We start from the raw sequence: 19,848 nt of genomic DNA, 5'->3' as shown, positions 1-19,848 counted from the left end.
TTTGCAGCACCTTGGTTTTTCTCATCTTCTACTTCTGGGTTTCTAATATGCCTTGTGACCTTCATTTTGGGTCTGAATCCCACATTGGTGTGCCGTAGTGGGGTCCCAGACAGATAGGTTCTTGAACTGTGCAGAGCTACAGCACAGCTTACCATGTTATATTACTTAACTAAATTACATGATAGTTATAGTTCTGAAATGATCTGTAAAGGTTACCAGAATAACAGAAGGACGCCATCCTATTTATATTACACTAGGTCTTAAAAGTTCCCTATCTGAAAGTACATCAAGTCTCTGTGGAGTTACAATATCAATGACACATTCCATGAAGCAAGCAAAATATAATATTTTTACAGGTCTTTAAATCATTTTCTGACAACAAATCAGTCTTGCAAGGATCCTTGTTGGTATGATATCTCAGGAGCAAGAGTGGGAGAGATTTGGAGATTAATGGAAAATAATAATGGACCATCTCTATGAATGTGCCCTTTATTGTATCCAGCAATTGCATTCTGCTGCTGAGATCTAATTAAGCACCACCAGTCAAATTTATGATTGTGTTAATAGGAAAAAGGATCATATAACGCTGTTAATATGTGCTCTATAATTAACATTAATGGGAGTCGCGTGGTTAAATCCACCCCCCCTTGCATCACCCTGAAAATTTACCTCAGGGCGTGTTGTTTATTTTATAACTGCAGAGAGACAAAAATACATGTAAAAACAGTTGCCCATCTTAGCAATTAGCTAGGAAAATTATAGATGCCTCAAAAATCAGAGCCTATCCCTGAAATGATGTTTGACCTTGAACTCTAGCAGCAGTACAGGATTCTACTTTAATCCACTCCAAGTGGTACACTGAAAAACATGCGGCAGATGCATTTATAGCTGAGTTTTTACAAAGTGGCTCTAAGGATCTGAGCCTGCAACGTGGTGAGTGCTGGCTACAAATGCCTAATGGCCTCCATTTTAATACTGGGAATGAGAGTACTCAGCACCTCCTGGAAGTGTTCAGCACCTTGTAGGACCAGACCTAAAGTAGTCAGCCATGTAATCTGTGCAGTATTCAGCAGAAGTGTCTTTCAGATTAGATATAACACTGTGGGCCTGATGCTCATGCCCATTAAAAATCCTAAGGCGTTTTTGCAAGAGTTGGTCAAGTTCCAATTTTGGGTATTATGTTCTGCCTATCTAGAATTATCTTCATAGTTTCATCAGGAGAAATTATTCATCATTTCCCCTGTGTCCAAGCATCTGGAAGTACAGGGCTTCTTAATTAGAATACTAGCACTTTACACTCACTTTGCCATAGTATAACTTACAACACAAGGTACAGGGCCATGGAAAATCAGGTCCTAAATCTTGGATGTGCTCTACAAGGCATTTAATGGACTGAGATCCGCCTTATCCTACATAACCCAGACCAGACTTTTTTTTTTTTTTTTTTTTGGATCAACTGAACTAAAACCAACCATCTCTCTACAGCCTGTTTGGCTGTTTCATCTGTTTCTTTTCTGGGTGTTTCTTTTCTAAAAATGTAACTGTGATAAATTTGTGGAAGACTCAAAAAGCAGAGAGTTGCAAACACAGAGAGAGATAGACCCAAATTTCAAAGTGACATGGAGTAAATAGAACAGTCGGGTCACATGGTAACAAGATACATTCCTAATAAATATGAAGTCCTACTTCTAAGAGAGAGAAATTAAACAGTCTGGAAATAAATGTTACAAACTGGGGGTACACTCACTGCATTAAATTGAGTTTGTTTCCATCTTAGCTCCTGAATAATGCCCTAACATGATTTTTTCATGTAACCAAAGTTAGGATGGAAATGGTCCATAGGAAGAGCTGTATCTTAAGATACTGAGTAACATTTTTAAAAGCACCCAAGTGACTTAGGCAGCCAAGTTCTATTTTTAAAAGTAACTTAGGAATTTAGGAGCCCAAATCCCATGAACATCAGTTCCTGGAGGTAAATTTGTCAAAGGTGCCTAAGTGATTTAAGAGCCTAAGTCTTATTTTAAAAAATGATTTAGGCATGTAAGTCCCACTGACTTTCAATAAGTCTTAGCCTCCTCAGTGTCTATCACTTTTGAAAAGGTACATAGGCTTCCAAATCACTTTGGTGATTTTGAAAATTTTACCCATGGCTTTCAGATATGAAACTGTTTGGGAACTATTGTCTTAGATTATTATAGCCAATACAAGGTGAAAGAAAATATTATTAAAAACAAAATCAGTCATCAGGCTAACAAAAACAAAGGGTTAATTATCTACAGATAACGGATTTACCAACCAAAGGTTTAATGTACATACACAATCAAATATAAGAAACAATACTTTATATATATACACAGGAGAATTATACTAAAGACCTTTTATTAGTCTGAAAAATCATTACTCTTCCTTATCTATCCTACAACTGTAAAAAGTCTTTCCAACTGCCTCTCGACAGAGACTCATTTCAACACTTCATCCTTTCTATGATTTCAGGAAGTGAGAATAACCAACAGATTCCAGGCTGGAGAAAAGGTTATTCAGAGTTCTCAGCTTCCTTTTTGTCCTCCACCAGGAAGTCAGAGCAACTACCAGCTTAGTATCCAATTCTAAACTCTTGAGCCAGCGTAAATGTAGAAGCTTCCACCTGCCTCACAACTCCCTGACTAAACCACCATCAGTTGGACACTGCCCCCCCAAGCAAAAAATGCTTTTGAACATGGATTGCTCAGTTGCTTTAGGGAACGTGATGTGGTCACCTCTTCAAATTCCAGGGCACTCTCTTACCACACTACCACAGATGGAGTGTAAACTTGCAACATTTACTGATGATGAGTCTAGGGATGTGGACAAGGAAAATACAGTGATAAAGGAGGCAAGCAGTCCGCTGGTAATGCTGTGAGCAGGGAAGGTTGTAGGACTTTAGAGGCATCTTCATGAGTCATAAGCTTGAGATCCCGCCCAGAACTCTTACTTGCACCTTGTGAGCTGTTTGTAATGCAGCTTTTACACTGAGCTTTGTGATGCAACTACTAATCACACTGTGACACTGCACCTGATATTCTTCATAGTGATATTATGATATGGTTAGCATCATTATGATACATTTTATGCAAGATGGGTCATGTGAGATGTCTCATTGAAAAGGTTATGATTTGCTGAATATGATTATCCTATTTGTATGCATGAATCACTTTTGTATCTGAAGTTATAAATACTGACTTTGTATCTGTACACTTGGGTAATGCCCACTAGACAAGATGCTTTCAGTCTAAATAGCTGGTTGTAAAGGACCTATGCAGGGTAATGGGCCATTAGAAAGAACAATAGGCCTTAGGAGAAGCTTCTCTCTTACCTGGTGAGCCTTCCTGAGAGTGATGGCTGCTATGACTCTATAAGGACATGTAAGCAGGCCATGTGATGCTGGACTCCATCTTGGGATGTCAGTATTTTTCCACAGACTGGTCTGGGAACCAAGCTTTGGGAACAAAGGGCTCCTGCCATATGCAAAAGCTATAGAAGTCAGGGAGTGACACCATCGGGGGTTCTTCACTCCCCAGACAAGAAGACTCCTGGAAACACCTGAGGAACAAAAACTGAACTGGAGGAAGTGCTGGAGTCAGGCTAAAGGGATTTCTAGCCTGTGTATGAAACACCTGAGGATTCCAAGCTGTAAAGCAAGTGCAGCTTGCCCCTTAAGAATCTGCAGCTTGCTTGTGTCATCTCTTAGGGTGAGAATCTGCTATTCATATCCAATCTATCTAGTATATTTTGTTTGTTTGCTAGGTAATCTGCTTTGATCTGTTTGCTATCACTTACAATCCCTTAACATCTATTTTTGTAGTTTAATAATAGTTTTTGTTTTTATTTAAACTAGTGATCTTTGACTGGAGTGCTTCGGGAAAAATCTCTCCTTGGTTACCACACATGTGCATTGTTCTCCTCACATTGAGGGAGAGGCAGTCCAGGTATTAAATCCATATACTGGCCAGATTTGACCAGGGCAGGAGGGTACTGCTCTGGGGTCCCAGGGTGGGAAGCTGGTGGAGAAAGCCTGCTTGTAACTGCAGCTGGGTGTGTCCCTACCAGTGTGAATGCTGGTGAAAGGGCAGGCTGGAGGGCTTAGCAACCTGTCACAGTAGTACAGTGTGAGTGGGAGCCCAGGCTGATGGGTCAGGGGGCTCAGTGGTACCCCAGTTTCAGGTGGCACCCCAGGGGGGAACTCGTCACATACATCATTATCCCAGCAAACTGTATAATGCGCTAAAGTAATTCTTGCCTTCAGCAGTGATAGGTGGATACAAAGGCAAAACTTGCTGGAAAGGTGACCTGGCATTCATTTTGTATGAACTGTTAGACCAGGGGTCCCCAACGCGGTGCCCGCAGGCGCCATGGCACCCGCTGGGGTGTCTAAGTGCACCTGCGTCCTAGCCGGCGGATGAGCATCCGCCGAAATGCCGCCGACAAGCTGTGTCATCCAGAGGTATCACTGCCGAAATGCCACCGATTTTCAGCGGTATTTCGGCAGCAACGCCTCTGGATGACACTACTTGTCAGCGGCATTTCGGTAGTGACGCCTATTGACATTGCCGCTTGTTGGTGGAAATTTCAGCGGATGCTCGTCCGCCACAATAGTCCTCCGTGGCTCGTCGTCTGGCACCTGCCAGACGAGAAAGGTTGGGGACCACTGTGTAGACAATTCTCTCACAAAATAGATATAGATATTGAACCAATGTGTACAAAATGGAGTCCAATATTCTATGTATAGTGGAGACCCTGCAAAACACTGGGGTTTGGAGCCACTTGACTTTTCCTAGTATGCACAGTATGGGCTTCAGCCAAAGATACAGAGGTGTGCACTGTAGTTCTGTACAGTATCTGTTCATCAGTTGTCAGTTTTTCAGGAGCGGGGGGCAGGGAACATCTGCACTGGCTGTTCAAAGGAACTCAGCAAGTACATGGAGGCAAGAATGAAATGCATTTATCATTAATGTTATATAAAATAAAACTATGTGTTATCATCCCATTTATTCTCTTAACAAATATGCTAGTGTTCAGCAGTTACATCCATTTCACTTAGACATCAGCTCAAAACTCAACACAGTAGCAGCAATCCTGGATATTTGGCTGGGTTTTTATTATGTTACACATGTGTACGTGTGTGTCGTATAAAACATATTTTATTTGTTACCATACCCATGTTTCTAATAATTACTATATTTAATTTTCTGTTGCCTTAAGCCTTTCAGCTATACTGCTTTCCAGGTCTCTCTTTCCCAGTGAAGATTTTATTAACCATGTTTATTGCGGAAGTGCCTAGGGACCCCCCAAAAACTGGGCCCCATTGTGCTAAGCACTGTACAAACAGAGTAATATACAGTCCCTAAGTTTTGGATAACTTTTCTCCACATCCTTGCATTTTCCCAGGCTGAGTCTCTTTTTGTCTGCTCCACATGCTTCTCACTACTCTTGTTTCCTTTTTATATGATTTCTCTACATTCACTGCCATGTAGAGGGGTCTCTTATTTTACTACCAACTTCAAATGTAACTAGGACATGTATTTTTTTTCTATTCTCCCCCACCAGCAGATGAAGAAGAGAACTCTCTAATCTACATGAGAAAATTGAACCGGTTCAACTAAAGGCAAGGCTTTAAACTCGCTTATTTAAACTGCTGTAAAAGAGTGTGTGAACTCTCTTACTTGGTTTTAAACCAGGCTTATTTCAGGGTTAGTGAGGAACGGGTATTAACTAAACTGGAAAAGATACTCTTCAACTGCAGGGGATTTGTATTAACTAAACTGGTTTAAAAACAGGTTTAAATTAAATAACAGCAAATTTCTCATGTGAATTATGGGTCTAGACGTGATCGCCCACGCCACTGTGCCCCACCCCTGACTGACAGGATGCCAGTGCCCACCAGGTCAGCCTTCCCGTTTCCCGATCTTGGGTACCAAGTGCCCATCCCTATCCTTGCCAAGGCGCCCCTGTCCCAGACCGTTCCCCCACCCCAGGGCGCCCCCGTCCCAGCCCCGCCCCAGGGACCCCCTCTCGTCCCCACCCGCTCCCCTGCCCACAGGCGCCCCCTCCCTGCCCCGTCCCAGCCCCGCCCCGCCCCATGGCGCCCCCTCCCGCCGGCTCCTGGAGCCCCGCCATCCCATACCAGCTGGGCTACCACCAGCCCAGCTGCTCCGTACCAAGCCGCAGCAGCCCCGTCAACAAATGACCCATATTCCCCGCCCCGGAAGCGCTGACCCGGAAGCAGTTTGGCGGTCGAACCGGGCAAGATGGCGGCGCCCAGGCGGTGAGGGGAAAAGGGAGCGGGAGGTACCGCTACGGGCTATGAGCGTGGCCCGGCGCTGCGGCCCACCCCGGGCTCTCACAGGTACCTACAGGGGGTAGCACCTTCTCCCTGCGCGGTTCAGCATCCTTCACCCAAGGCGGGGGCGGGGAGCACTCGGGGAGGGCAGGGGCTGCGGGTGGGCCAGGGAGCGAGCCGGGCTGTCCCGGTCCCGCCCGGCCGGGAGAGGTTCGGGGTGTGTGTGTGTGTGTGTGTGTGTGTGAGGGTCACCAGAGCCCTGCGCCCCCGGCGCGGGAGGGGGAGACTCGCAGCTGCCCGATCTCTTGTCAGGAGGGTGACGGCTGCCCTCGTCTGAGGAGAACCCCCCGCTCCCCTTATTGCCGGGGTCCGAGGTACCTTTCACTCCTCAAGCGTCTCGCCTTCCCCTCTATGTGTGTGTCTGGGGCTGCGCTTGGGAGCCTTGGGACGGGAGGATGCCCCGGCCAGGGAATTGCCTTGAGGGCAGTGGATTAGAACAACTTCTGAGAAGGGTGGAGCCAGGTGTGTGTGTGTAGCACCAGCCAGGTGATAGCACCAGCCAGGTGATAGCACCAGCCAGGTGCTATCTGGACTGGGTGCAACGACTTGCTGTAGTTCTCCTACAGTAGGACTCGGAGCTTCCCATCCTTAATGAACATCTGCTCCTGTTGAAAAGGGGGGTCTGGGCCATGAATTCCTACATAGTCTGATCTTTCACTAAATCAATACAATTCTCAGGGTGGCAGGGAAAATCTTCCAGATGTGATTGGAGGTGGTTTCCTTTGGCTGAGTCTGCAGACAGACAGCTCCTCTGATCCCATTGCTGCCTTAAGCAGCAGCATGACATTAATAAGTTTCACTGCTGCTGTTAACAAATCTGTAGGCAACAGCAGGATTGTCAAGAATCCTGTCAGTTTCAGGTGGACCTAAAAAGCCACTGTTTTCTCTTTTTCTAAATCCTTCCTCGAGTTCTGCTTTTACACCTACAGGAAATGTTGGACTGATTGAGGAGCAGTTGGACAAAGCTGATTTGTTTGTTTTAAAAAAAAATCAAAACAATATTGAAATCCTGAATAACGTGATGTTTATCACACACTAACTACTTGTATTTTTATCTTTTCCCCTTCTGTTTATCGTTTTGTCTTTTACATCTTTATCCTGAAAATACATATGTGTTTAATTTTATGGAGGTGAGTCCCACTGAGACCGCTCACCTGTGTAAAGTTATTCAGTTATATCAATGTTTGCAGGATTAGGGGGTTGGATTATAAATGTTTTGGGAGAGGGATTCTGTTTATATAGGACTAGTACACTGAGATGTCAGTCATGACTGAGGATTTTGAGTATTACTGCAGTACAAATAATAGAGAATACATAAACAGAGACTTTCTCTGAGAACAGTGTTTGCCTATAGATTGTGCTATTGATCTGGGATTCTCAAACTTCATTGCACTGCAATGCCCTTCTGACAACAAAAATTACTACATGACCCCAGGAGAGGGGACTGAAGCCTGAGCCTGCCTGAGTTCCACTGCCTCAGGTGGGGGTGGGGGAACAAAGCTAAAGCCCATGCCCCAGGAGGCCAAAGCTGAAGCCCAAGGGCTTCAGCCCCAGGCAGGGAACCTTTAATCTGAGCCTTGCTACCCAGGGCTGAAGCCCTCAGGGTTCGGTTTTGGCCCTTGGCGGTGGGGCTCAAGCTTCTCCTCTGGCCCTGGGCCCCAGCAAGTCTAAGCCAGCCCTGGTGACCCCATTAAAATGAGGTCCTGCCCCAGTTTGAGTACTGCTGCTATAGATTAACTCTACCACCTCAGCCTCCTAAAATAACTCCAGCCTATTTAGTGATATATGTATGATTGAATTAAAATGATTCTGAGGCTGTGTTCACATTACCTCCACCCCCGGACACTCCGGGGATCGATGCATCAGAGTCAATTTAGCGGGTCTAGTGAAGACCCACTAAATTGACTGCAGATCAGTTTCCAGTCAACCCCGCTACTCTACCCCAAACGAGAAGAGTAAGATAAGTCAACAGGAGAGTGTCTCCCATCAACCCAGCATAGTGTGGACCCCACAGTAAGTCGACCTAAGCTACGTTTTTCACGGTAGTGTAGACATAGCCTGAGGCAAAAGAAAAAAAATCCTTGCCCATATTAGTTGGGGTACAGTGAACAGTTTTAGCAACACATTATACAGAAACATTATTTAGCAAGTAGTTGTACCCTTATTATAGATTATGGCCTTGAGTGGGAATGTTGAGTCCTTCGCTCAGGAATAGTTATTGATATTCACTAATGAGGCACAGTCTGGAAAAGGTGAATTTAGTTAAAACAAACAAAACTTTGTCAACTGAATTGCCATAAGCAGTGGTTAAAACTGGTGCAACAGAACATTCTTGATGATAATTCAGATAAAGTACACCTATCTCCATCCTTTTTTCTTTCTTGCTTTCATGCAGTGACATGCTGTTGTGGTATTTGGCTTAAAAGTTGGAAATAAGTATTTAAATCCTCCAACTCTGAGTCTTTCTCCCTGTCCAGAAGAGCAAACAAGCTTTCTCTGGCATTTTTGAATAACACTTGTGCAATATTTTTTTCCCATGAAAACCTAGAAACTACTTGAGTGTTCCTTTAAAAAAGCATCCTCATTATGTATAGCAAGTCAATGGCAAGTTATAAAAATGGTTATGTAGTTCTTTTCTCAGTAACTTGCACAACAGTATGATGAATTCGTGATGAAGAAATCATGAGGTTGTATATTCCCCAGAACCTACAATAGACTTGTCGTGTGTAGTTTTGGATGTGTAAAACACACACACCAGATTCATAAATATTGTTAAAGCTGAATTCTCCCTTTTTATGGTGGTTTTAGATGGCACACTTGACTAGCTCAGGTTTTTAAGATCAGTTTTAAAGATATGCACTAGGCTGGCATAAAATTTCTCTTAATGTGACTGTTTAACTCTAGTGCTATTTTTATGTGAAGTACTTGCTCTAAGCAAATGTTCCAGCTTGTTGCTGATGTGTTTCTTGGTAAATACATTTATAGCATATGGAAGTGGGAATGGGGGAAAAAGTTATGAGACTAACTCTGAGAGGGGGCTGGAAAGTAAAATATTCAGCTCCTCGGTCTAGTCTGCAAACATCCTGTAGGCTCCCTCACCATCTATACCAGCTAAGTAGTGCTTGTGCTTAGCCCTTCTAGAGGGTGCTGCGTGGTGCTGAGGACAGTAAGCATTGCCACTGGGTTTGCTTCTAATCCTTACTGTGAAGAAACAATTGAGATCCAAACATTCTCTCTTTTCTGTGTAGGATTATTTGTCTGGCACCTTCCGAAACCAGCAGTACGGCAAATGCCATGCAAGTTTATGCACTATTGTGGACTAGTCAATAAAAGATGGATTACATTTCAGCACCTTAACTTCCTCAAACGAATGGTAAGTCAAGAGAATGTCTTATTCCCTGTTGACTATTTTTCTGTTTTGCCTTATGCTACATAGGAAATTAAAATGTTTACCAATTACAAGTGGTATATGGCACTCATTTCCTTTTAAAATATTCATCCTGAAACTTAAACATATTGATCTAATTCTGCCAAAGTTTTTGAGGGCAAAGCATAAAGTCAGGCTTGCTTCTTAAATTTTTATATTTGGAATAGAGTGAACCTGCAAAAGGAAAGGCAGAATTTGTACTTTAAGTCCTAATTCATTGGGAGAAGTCCTGAACAGATTAAGAAAATAGGTTAAATTTTTCTGTGCTATGTAAATAGACAGTGCATTAGCTGTTTATATTGCAAAACTATAACAGTCACGGACAGCTCAAGGAAATCCCTCTCCTCTTCACAGAACCGATACATAATGGATAGTAGTGGTGTAAAATTCTCCTCGCTGTCCCTTTTCATGTGCTGCAACCCTGACTTGCAAGGACCATCTCTAGTGCTAGGACGATAGTTCAGTCTTTATGTCTATTATGTTGTGTGTCTGCTGTGATTGACATGAAAGGACCAGATACTTTCCACGTTGATGGTATTTTTGGATATCTGTCCAACAGGAACCAGAGTGAGATCATAACTCATTCCACATGTGGGTTATCAAACTGTCAGACTTTTTGTTGCTAGTGACTTGGGCTACATTCAGATTAGTCATTCAGAGGTGAAAAGCTCCCTACCAACCCCAGAAAGCCCCTCTAGTAACCTCTATTACTCAGTTGTACAAGTATTGCACCACAGATTGTTAAAACCTGCACCTTGTTTGTATATTTGGCTTGGTATATATTAAATGGAACATTTTAGACAAGAAAGCTGAGGGGTTGGAAAAGCTAAGTGCTTTTTTGTTTACCTGAAACTTTTTAGAGGAGCTTTAAATGCAGCAAAAAAACACAATATAAAACTTAATTGCAGCTCAGCTTCTTTGTTGTCAGTGGGAGAAATGAAGCATCATGTGCAATAACACCCTTCTAATCTTTGTCTTTCTATATTTTTTCTTTCAAATATTCTCTAAAGGTATAGGTTAACTAGGTAAGGGAAACTAAACTGAAATTAGGAATTGATGTGGAAAACTAAGTTGAGGGAGATAATTTCTAGTGGATAAGGGATTATCTTTTCTTTGGCTATTGAACCAGTTGACTGTATCTTAAAAGACTGCAAGACACCTAACACTTCTAATAATTGGAGATTAATTGCACATTAAATTATATATACACGTCCATACAATACGTGTCCACAACATGCTTTAAAGTGGAGCAAATGTTTGTAGAACAAACAGTAGTACCCAACAGATTAGAACAAGAAGTAGTAAAGAATAATATTTCCAGTTGAAACTACAAGGGAAAATTTATTTAGACATGAAGTAATTCCCTCAATTTAAACTAACGTTATTTATGCAGCAATGAATTGGAAAGCTGCTTTTGTTGTATCTTGTGCAATTGCAGACACCCCTTTGTGAATGAAGTGAGCCCTTGAAATGCAGGCTAACTTTGCAATATTAGCACCATGAAATTCTCTTCTTTAATCATAAAAGAAATATAGTAATAAAATGTAATAGTACTATTTATTTCTATTGTCATTAGCAAGCTATTGATAGGAAAAGCTTTTTAACTCTTCTGTTAAAAATATCTCAAATTCATATATATTTTTCTGTTCAGTATGTAACACAGTACAACAAAGACCTCAGTCAGCAAGCGAAACCAAAGTCAGATCCAGTTGCGCCTCCTTTCCTTGAGAAAAAACATTTGGGTCAAGAAAAAACAGTTATACGTGAGATCAGACCAGTTTCACCTCTCCACCCACCTTCGTCTGAGACTTTGAACAGAAATGAGTTCAAAGCAGTAAATTCAGCTGCAATTGTAGAAGACCTAGCAACAGCTGTAGGAGCAGAATCCAAAGAAGAAAAACAATGGAAAGAAATGAAGCTACAACTGGATGATTTACCAGGAATTTTGGCACGTTTGTCCAAAATCAAACTTACAGGTACTATTGGCAACTTTTCAGTTTCATGCAGATTCTCTGATTCAGGGTTCTCAATCTTGTTCATAGTGTGGCCCACGTTTTAAACAAAGATTGGTCTCATGGACTCCTTCCTTCCCAATTGTTATCCCACAGATCACTGCAATCACTTAATATACCTGTGTCATCTTTAGTTTCTTTTTAATCACATTTTGCTGCTAGAAATAATGAGCCAGCACCATGTGATGAACTAGCTGTCCATAGACCACAAGCAAATGTTCTGTGGGCTACTAGGAGTTCTCAGACCACAGTTTGAGATACAATTGGAACAGAAACTCTCGAACTGTGGTCTGCAAGTAGTCCACTGAGCACTTGCTTGTGGTCTATGGACAGCAAGTTTAGATTAAACTTAAATCTATCACCAAAAGAAGGCAAAATAAATTCTAGTGATGGTATCTTTTTGTAATCAATATTTTCTGTATGGTCTATTTCCGTTTTTATCTCATATTAATATGAACCATTCTGTATTTTAGGGGAAACACTTGTTAGGCTATGGTGGAATTTTACAATGATTATATTAAATATTTAAAAGAAAATCCTATCTCCAAGTCTTGTCAATATTATTCTTTCTGATCTCCTTGTCTTTAAGTTTAGCAGTGGTTCTCGTCAATCTCATGTTAAAAGCATTGAGGTAGTAATGGGGATAGATTCCATAACTTATCTGGCAATGTGTTTAAGTGACATAAACTTATTTTCCCAAAATAAAATGTTATTTCAAAAGTCAGCAAAACTCTACTCTTTTAGTTCTCCAAACCAGCAAAGGAAACAGCTTGTTAAATATGTTATAGTTATGTATCATTTATGTTATCCTGGACACATTTTTGAGTAGCAATATTTTATTATTCTAATAGTGATGTGTAGCATTTATAAAACACTTTTCAAACATAGATCAAAGTGCTTTATCCTCTGTTTTATACATAAGGAAACAGATGCTCAGAGTTAAGCAATTTGGCTAATGCCTCATGTCCAGTCTGTGGCAGAACCAAGAATACAAATAAGATCTCCTAACTACCAGTCTGGTGCCTTCTCCAGAGGATCACAGTATCTCTCTGGTGTTAGAACTGCACAATAGTACCATAACTGTTGTTATAGTTCAGGGGTCAGCAGCCTTTCAGAAGTGGTGTGCCGAGTCTTCATTTATTCACTCTAATTTAAAGTTTCGCGTGCCAGTAATATACTTTAACATTTTTAGAAGGTCTCTCTCTGTAAGTCTATAATATATAACTAAACTATTGTTCTATGTAAAGTAAATAAGGTTTTTAAAATATTTAAAAAGCTTCATTTAAAATTAAATGCATACCACCCCAGCAGGGCTGGCTCCAGCTTTTTTGACACCCCAAGCGGTGAAGAGAGATAAAATAAAATAAATCTGCGATCAGCAGCACTTCGACAGCTGCTCTACCGCACCGCTTCATTCTTCGGCGACGATTCGGCAGCCGATCCTTCCCTCAGAGGGACTAACGGACCTGCTGCCGAAGACGCGGATGTGCTGCCCCTTTTCATTGGCCGCTGCAAGCACCTGCTTCCTGCGCTGGTGCCTGGAGCCAGCCCTGCCCCCCAGACCAGTGGCCAGGACCTGAACAATGTGAGTGCCACTGAAAATCAGCTCACGTGCCACAGGTTGCCTACCCCGTTATAGTTCATCAAATAAAATTCCTAAGATCGTTTTACTTTTGTCCTACAGTATTTCATTTCTTAGCCCTTAATTTTCCACAAAAAAACCCTACTGAGTAGGTGCAATGTACAGGTGATATGTAGGGGTTCTTTTTAAAAAAGTTGATTTTTATTGTTTTCAACATCTGTTAGACACATGGATTTTACATCTGTGGAAACTAATTTTGAATGTATAGCCCAACATTGCTCCTCACTGCTTTGGAGATATCCCAAATAAGACTTGACAACACTCATCTGATCAGTAGTGCATAAGAATTCTCTTCCCCTTGGACCTATTTTGAGGGTACTCCTGCACTAGTGTATGATTGGGATTAATAAAACATAAGGATGGAAAAACGGCTCTTGGAGACTAATAGACATCTTTGTTGCCAGTTGTTGTTAGTGACTTCAGTCTTGTCAGCAATATAGCTTTGTAATTCTATGTAGCAGCATCTAGCCAAGGATCTCAGAGTTCTTTACAAACATTAAACCTCACAATGCTCCTGTTAAATGACTACACAGCCTATTTGTAGCCCTCAGTTGTGCTGTCCCTTTCTCTACAGTGGTTGCTTTATTTTCTCGCTGCTCAGTAGTAATAGTTTGAGCTTCTATAATGCCTTCCATGCATGGATCTCTAAGCTCTGTATGGACAGCTAAGTTTCCTGTTATCTCTTCGGTGAGATTATTTTAAGTGGCTTCTCTTGAGAAGCTTGGGGCCCTACACTAGTAATTGAAATTGAAGGCAGTTAAAACTCTGAAATAGATCCAGAAACAAGTATCAGGATATTAAAATGGCAAGACTAAATGACATCATATAAAAATAAATAAATAAAGGGGTGAAGTGGGGTGTTATGATCTATGGAGAGACCTATTGTGACTGGTGCTTTCATGTGTTTTCTAAACTGAAGAGAGCTGGGTCAAGGTTGTTGATCAGGCTGTTCTTTGATTCTTGAGAATGTAAAGTATTCCAGGCCAGTTTTTATGTTACAGATGACATAGCACCTCTGTGGAACTGACCTATGAAGTTCTGATTAGTTTAATATCTTGCATACTTTTTCTGCGAAGTTTCTATTTCTTCTTTTTGGAGTATAAAATAACAAAAAAACAAACTTTGCATTATACTAAAAGGGACCTTCCCCATGCCCTGTCTTCCCCTACTGCTGAAGTAAAGAGTGTTTGTATTAAGAACTGCAAATCATCTTTGAAAGGAAATGAGTTTAGCTATTACTCTACCCTCCTGTTTCATGTGAACTTCAGCTTTGATGCTACTGTCATTAGGAACTATGTCTTCACGATGGGAAAAGATTCATGTTTATATACATATTAGTTTTTTGCCATGAAAAATGATCGGGGAGGGAGCTTTTAATTATTTGTAGTGTAATCCACCTTTTTGGTTTAGATTTCCTCCTTCCTTTTGTTCCTCATTCTCTGTTGGCTAATGTCTGAACAGCTGCATTTTACCATCCTGGCACTCTGCAAAGCTAATGCATCCATCTCCTACCTTTCTAAGCTACAGAAGAAAGTTACAGATGGCATTGTTTTCAGTTTTGTCCCCCAATTCATAAGTAACTGAAAGGAGGAAAACAAGACATGATAATAAGAGAAAACCCATATAATGTGTAACACAAGCGCAACACTACATTTTAAGCTGAATCTCATCTTTTTAATTTTACCTCAAGATTATATTTAATAAGTATTAAGTCAGTGATTACAAATGGAAATTAACATGCATAGTGGTTACAAACGTATTAAACAGGATCATGAACATTCAATTTTTAATTTTCATTTTTAGTGGTCTTCCCTCCCCCCCAATTAAAGGCACAGTGTGAGATATACTATTAGCTCACTATCATCTTACGTGAGTACAAGTTCTAATTGTGAAAGTGGCTGGTGTACTGGCAAAAGGATGTCCAAGCATGTTGCCCTTTTGGTGGGGAAGACAGGCCAAATGTTTATAATGAAATTTAACAAACACTTGCAAAATGGATATGTAAATACTGGTGAATTTCACATATCACTGTTAATTCTCCAAACATTCTTGATGTTACCAATCTAGATTGTAAGCTCTTTGGGGCTTAGACTGTACTCTTACTACAGATCTGTACTATGTCTTGCAGAATGAGGACTTGATTCTTGATTGGTTACTCATGGAGCTACCACAATACAAATAATACAGTCTCCTTTAGAGGAACATCAATACCCACATACTTCAAACACAGTCATCTAATTTGCCTTCCTCATATGCTTTAAACCAGGGGTTGCCAACCTTTCAGAAGTGGTGTGCAAAGTCTTCATTTATTAAGATTTCATGTGCCAGTCATAAATTTTAACGTTTTTAGAAGGTCTCTTTCTACAAGTCTATAATATATAACTAAACTATTGTTGTATGTAAAGTAAATAAGGTTTTTAAAATGTTTAAGAAGCTTCATTTAAAATTAAATTAAAATGCAGAGCCCCCCAGACCGGTTGCCAGGACCCGGGCAGTATGAGTGCTGCTGAAAATCAGCTTGCATGCCGCAGGTTGCCTACTCCTGCTTTAAACCTGGTATAGGGCTGATCCACAGCTAAAATTTTCATCTGTCTCTTTACAAACATATCCATGCGTATGTCTAAAAGGTACTCGCCTAGGCAGAATCGCACACTGAGCTGATTATTGAGGTAACTTTCAAAATGTGTTCCAGGCACTGTAGAAAGTTACATTTCATGTCTCAAAGACTTACAGTCTAATCTAGTCTGCAAAATGCACCTAGTCCGATGTCGATCTTGCTCACCCTGCCTCTTTCTTAAAAGAATGTCTGAAATAGAGGTTTGTAAAACTTATTTGGCACTTCAGAACTTGGTGCACTGGGGGGGCCTTTGCATATTGGGCACTGCACTGCGAATTGGGAGTCCTGGGTTCTGTCCCTGGTTCTGTAAGTAAGCTAAAATTTTGGTCACAAGTACACTAGTGGATAATTCCATTTGCTTCAATGGAGTTTGTTTTTATGAAGTTCCAATTGTATCTGAGAGCAGAATTTGGTTCTAACTGCATTAAGGCAACAATTTAGAAGCTTTTAACAAAGAGAAATCAGTTGGAAATGTTTAGATTTTGATGACCCTACATCTATTTTGTGTAATGTCTGCTAGAAAATAGTTGTCATCTCTGTGATTCTTAAAACACATACCATTGTCTTATCAATGAAACACAGCATAATAACCTTAGCTTTTTAGCAAATTATTTTTATGCTACAAGGAAGAGAAACAAATACAAATAAAGTGCTACTTCAGTTCTGTCTCTCCCCCCAAAGTGTTTTACAAATCTTCAGTCATAATATGTAGTATTAACCTAATCTGCTCTAGTTTGTAATATTGTATTTTAATTTCTGCATTAAATGATAGTAACATTTGGTTCAAATTACTGTTCCAAAATAAAACATGCCTTAGGAGCTTGGTTTTCTTTTAATGTGCAAATTGTAATTTGCAATGAATCCTACTTATGCCTACTCCAGACAAATCTCAGTTTACAAAGAAAACACATTGGTCAGTCCTGCAGCATTAACGTTACCATTACGTTTAGCATTTCAGTGAATGAAGTGTGAGAATTTAGGGGGGAAGTTTCTTCTGATAGATAAGCTCTAAAGAAAACTTGTTTTCCTTAGGGATATATTAACTTTTATAGTAAGACAAGCAGATTGTTCCCCAAATTAAGGTAGAAATCCATTCTTTTTACCCTTCCTCCTCCTCTCCCCTACTCCTCAATAGTGCCTGGTGCTAAACCTGCAAGCTATATGTTTACAAAATTCAATATTACTTGGTGACTAAAACAAAAATAAAAAATTGATTAGTCAGCTGAATTGTTTTGGACCTTATATAAATATATATATTTTTTTCAACTATTTCTTTGGTGGAAGGTGAGCATAAAGTGACACTAAAAATGTAGTGTTATAAATATAGATATCAAGGTTTATGGAGAGAGATCACATTAAAATGAAGTTGAAGGACAATGTAAAAATAATATAGGATTAGAGTTCCCTTGGGTATATTCTTATGTCTGAAACACCATAAGAGGTCTCCTTTCTATCTTCCATTTCCTATGAGTGCGCAATTTGTTTCTTATTTAATCTGAAATTGTCTGTAAACAAATGCCCTCTTCCAATTTGTAGTAAAGCTAGGTATATTTGTAAGACACAAAAATATGTCTCCTTTGATTTCCTATTGTAAGTTTCAATTGAGAATTACTCTTGAAAGAGTCTTGCCAAGTCTAACCAATAAACCTTGAAAGGATCAGTTTCACCCATTATGCAGTGAAGTGTAGTTAATTTTGCCCCTAAAGCACTAAGCTAACAGGGGTCAGAAAACAAACATATAGAGTCAATGACCTCATGCCCTCGCCTGAAGTGATCTCAACAAAATGTACATCTTCTGTAGGAGGAAAATGAAGAGGAGATTATAAAATTCACTTTTGCCTCCATAACAAAAGGAAAATAAACTTCCCACTCTGATGGGAAGATAGCCCTATTTGCTGTAACATGCTGCATTTGAAACTCTGTTCATGGGGCAGACAGCAAGAACTTTTCTTTGTGAGTTCTGAACACTGGACAAACATCTAAAAATATCTATTTCAGCTGGATAAATGAGGGAATGTACTATAGCCTTTTTTAATGAGATCCTGATAAGTCACAGTGAAATGACTGACTGAAATTAATCTGGAGAAATCAATGGAGACTTTAATTAGCACTCTGGCTGTACTGTATTAGAATTTCTTTGAGGTCAGTGTAATGGCAGTGTTACAGACTGTTTGCCAATCTGCTCCACCTTTCTCCTTCTGTAAATGAGTTGGTGTTGTGCTATAATAAATGAATGTAAAGTGCTCTCTGTGATAGGTTTTAATTAAATTCTTGTCTGGAAGTGAAAGTGTGATTTATAATACCAAAAAAGGAATGTAATCACTCTTAGAAATGCAAACGCCACTGTTTCACCATTCCTCTCTGACTGATTAAGTTAATAAAAAACAATTGAAAAACAATGAATTTCATTGAGATTCATATTTCCTGGTACTATATAAGGAGAGACATAGGGCAAAATTTTCAAACCCGGGTGATTTACCGTAGGCCCCTAAATAAAAGTGGCCTGATTTTTCAGAGGGACTGAGTATCTGTAGCTCCTGCTAGCAACCAGCTTTGAAAATTTTGGCCATAATCTCAGGGTTGGTAGTGCCAAATGTATACCTTTCCTTTTAACTATCGTATATCAGAGGGTACGTGTTAAGTGCAGGAGTTTTCTCACATAGCCTCTCTCTTAGTCGTAGTGTGGACCACTTCTTATCTCATGGTCACATCCCTTCCCCATCTTGAAACCCATTCATGATCCCAACCCTGTGGCAGCATTGGCAGTTGGTGAATTTGTACATGCACGTAATAGTAAAATTGAATTAGTTTATTTTCTCTAAAATGAATCCCAAGGGTCTGCTGACTCCTGTGTTTGTTTTTGGTGGCTTATCTTTTCCTGTTGGTGGCTATGGGTTTTTCTTCTCCAACCAAGATTGTAGTGACTTCTAGTGTAATGGCCAGCATTGTTGCTCCTTTTTGCAGCTCTGTCTGTAGGCATTCATTCTCTTCACCATATGACCTTCAAGGTCAGAGGACCACCAGTAACTGGCAGACCATAGTTGAGACCTGGAAGGCAGGACTCCTGGGTTCTGCTCCTGGCTCTGCCTCTTCCTTGCTGTGTAACTTTATGTAAACTGCTTAACATTTGTGGGCCAAATTCAGCATGGGGAGCCACAAAGGGTTCCTAGGTGAGCCAGCAGTGTTTGGGAAAATTTTAATGGATATGCCTGTTCGTTTTTTTTATCTAATTCAGAGACTGTTAAACTAGGCTTAAAAATCACCTGCATCTTATCTGTGGGTCTGCATCTTATGCTGCGGGGGCTGCTCTGTGCCCTCTGTTCCGGCAGGAGACTTTCAGCCCAGAGACTTCCTACTGGGGGAAACATTCATCAGGCACTCTCTAGGCCAGGGATCTCGAACTCAGATCACCACGAGGGCCACATGAGGACTAGTACGTTGGCCTGAGGGCCGCAGCACTGAAACTTTTTCACACAACAATACAAAAGTATAGTCAAAAATGAAAAAATGAAGAGTAATATAATATGCTATTAAAAGTCAATGTATTAACTTTTTAAAAACTAATGTGAAGAGGAGTTTTAATAAAATATAAACACTCAGTAATGTACCTCACTCAAAAGACAAAACATGCATTTACTTCAATTAAAGTCCCCCCTGCAGCCCTGCCCCCACTCCACCCCTTCCATGAGGCCCCACCCCTGCCCTGTCTCTTTCCACCCCTTCCCCACCCCCATTTCAACCCCTTTCCCGAAGTCCCTGCCTCAACTCCATCCC

General features: G+C 40.7%; 1 protein-coding gene and 1 long non-coding RNA gene across 2 annotated transcripts in view; one reads left to right on the top strand and one right to left on the bottom strand.

Annotated features, from left to right (window-relative positions):
- LOC142047658 (uncharacterized) overlaps positions 1-19,848 on the bottom strand; it is a 370,347-nt gene that overhangs the window by 35,268 nt on the left and 315,231 nt on the right. The gene's annotated exons all lie outside the window — the stretch shown is intronic.
- The window catches only part of COX10 (cytochrome c oxidase assembly factor heme A:farnesyltransferase COX10), a 160,513-nt gene continuing 146,920 nt past the window's right edge, over positions 6,256-19,848 (top strand). The window contains exons 1-3 of the mRNA XM_032792725.2: positions 6,256-6,382; positions 9,625-9,749; positions 11,455-11,779. Coding sequence (XP_032648616.1) covers positions 6,340-6,382; positions 9,625-9,749; positions 11,455-11,779 — 493 coding nt within the window. The 5' untranslated portion in view covers positions 6,256-6,339. The remainder of the gene's footprint in view (positions 6,383-9,624; positions 9,750-11,454; positions 11,780-19,848) is intronic.

Source organism: Chelonoidis abingdonii, chromosome 13 (assembly GCF_003597395.2).
Source record: "Chelonoidis abingdonii isolate Lonesome George chromosome 13, CheloAbing_2.0, whole genome shotgun sequence".
Lineage (NCBI taxonomy): Eukaryota > Metazoa > Chordata > Testudines > Testudinidae > Chelonoidis > Chelonoidis abingdonii.
Note: the sequence above shows the minus strand (reverse complement) of the source record. Positions and strands in the feature narration are given on the sequence as shown.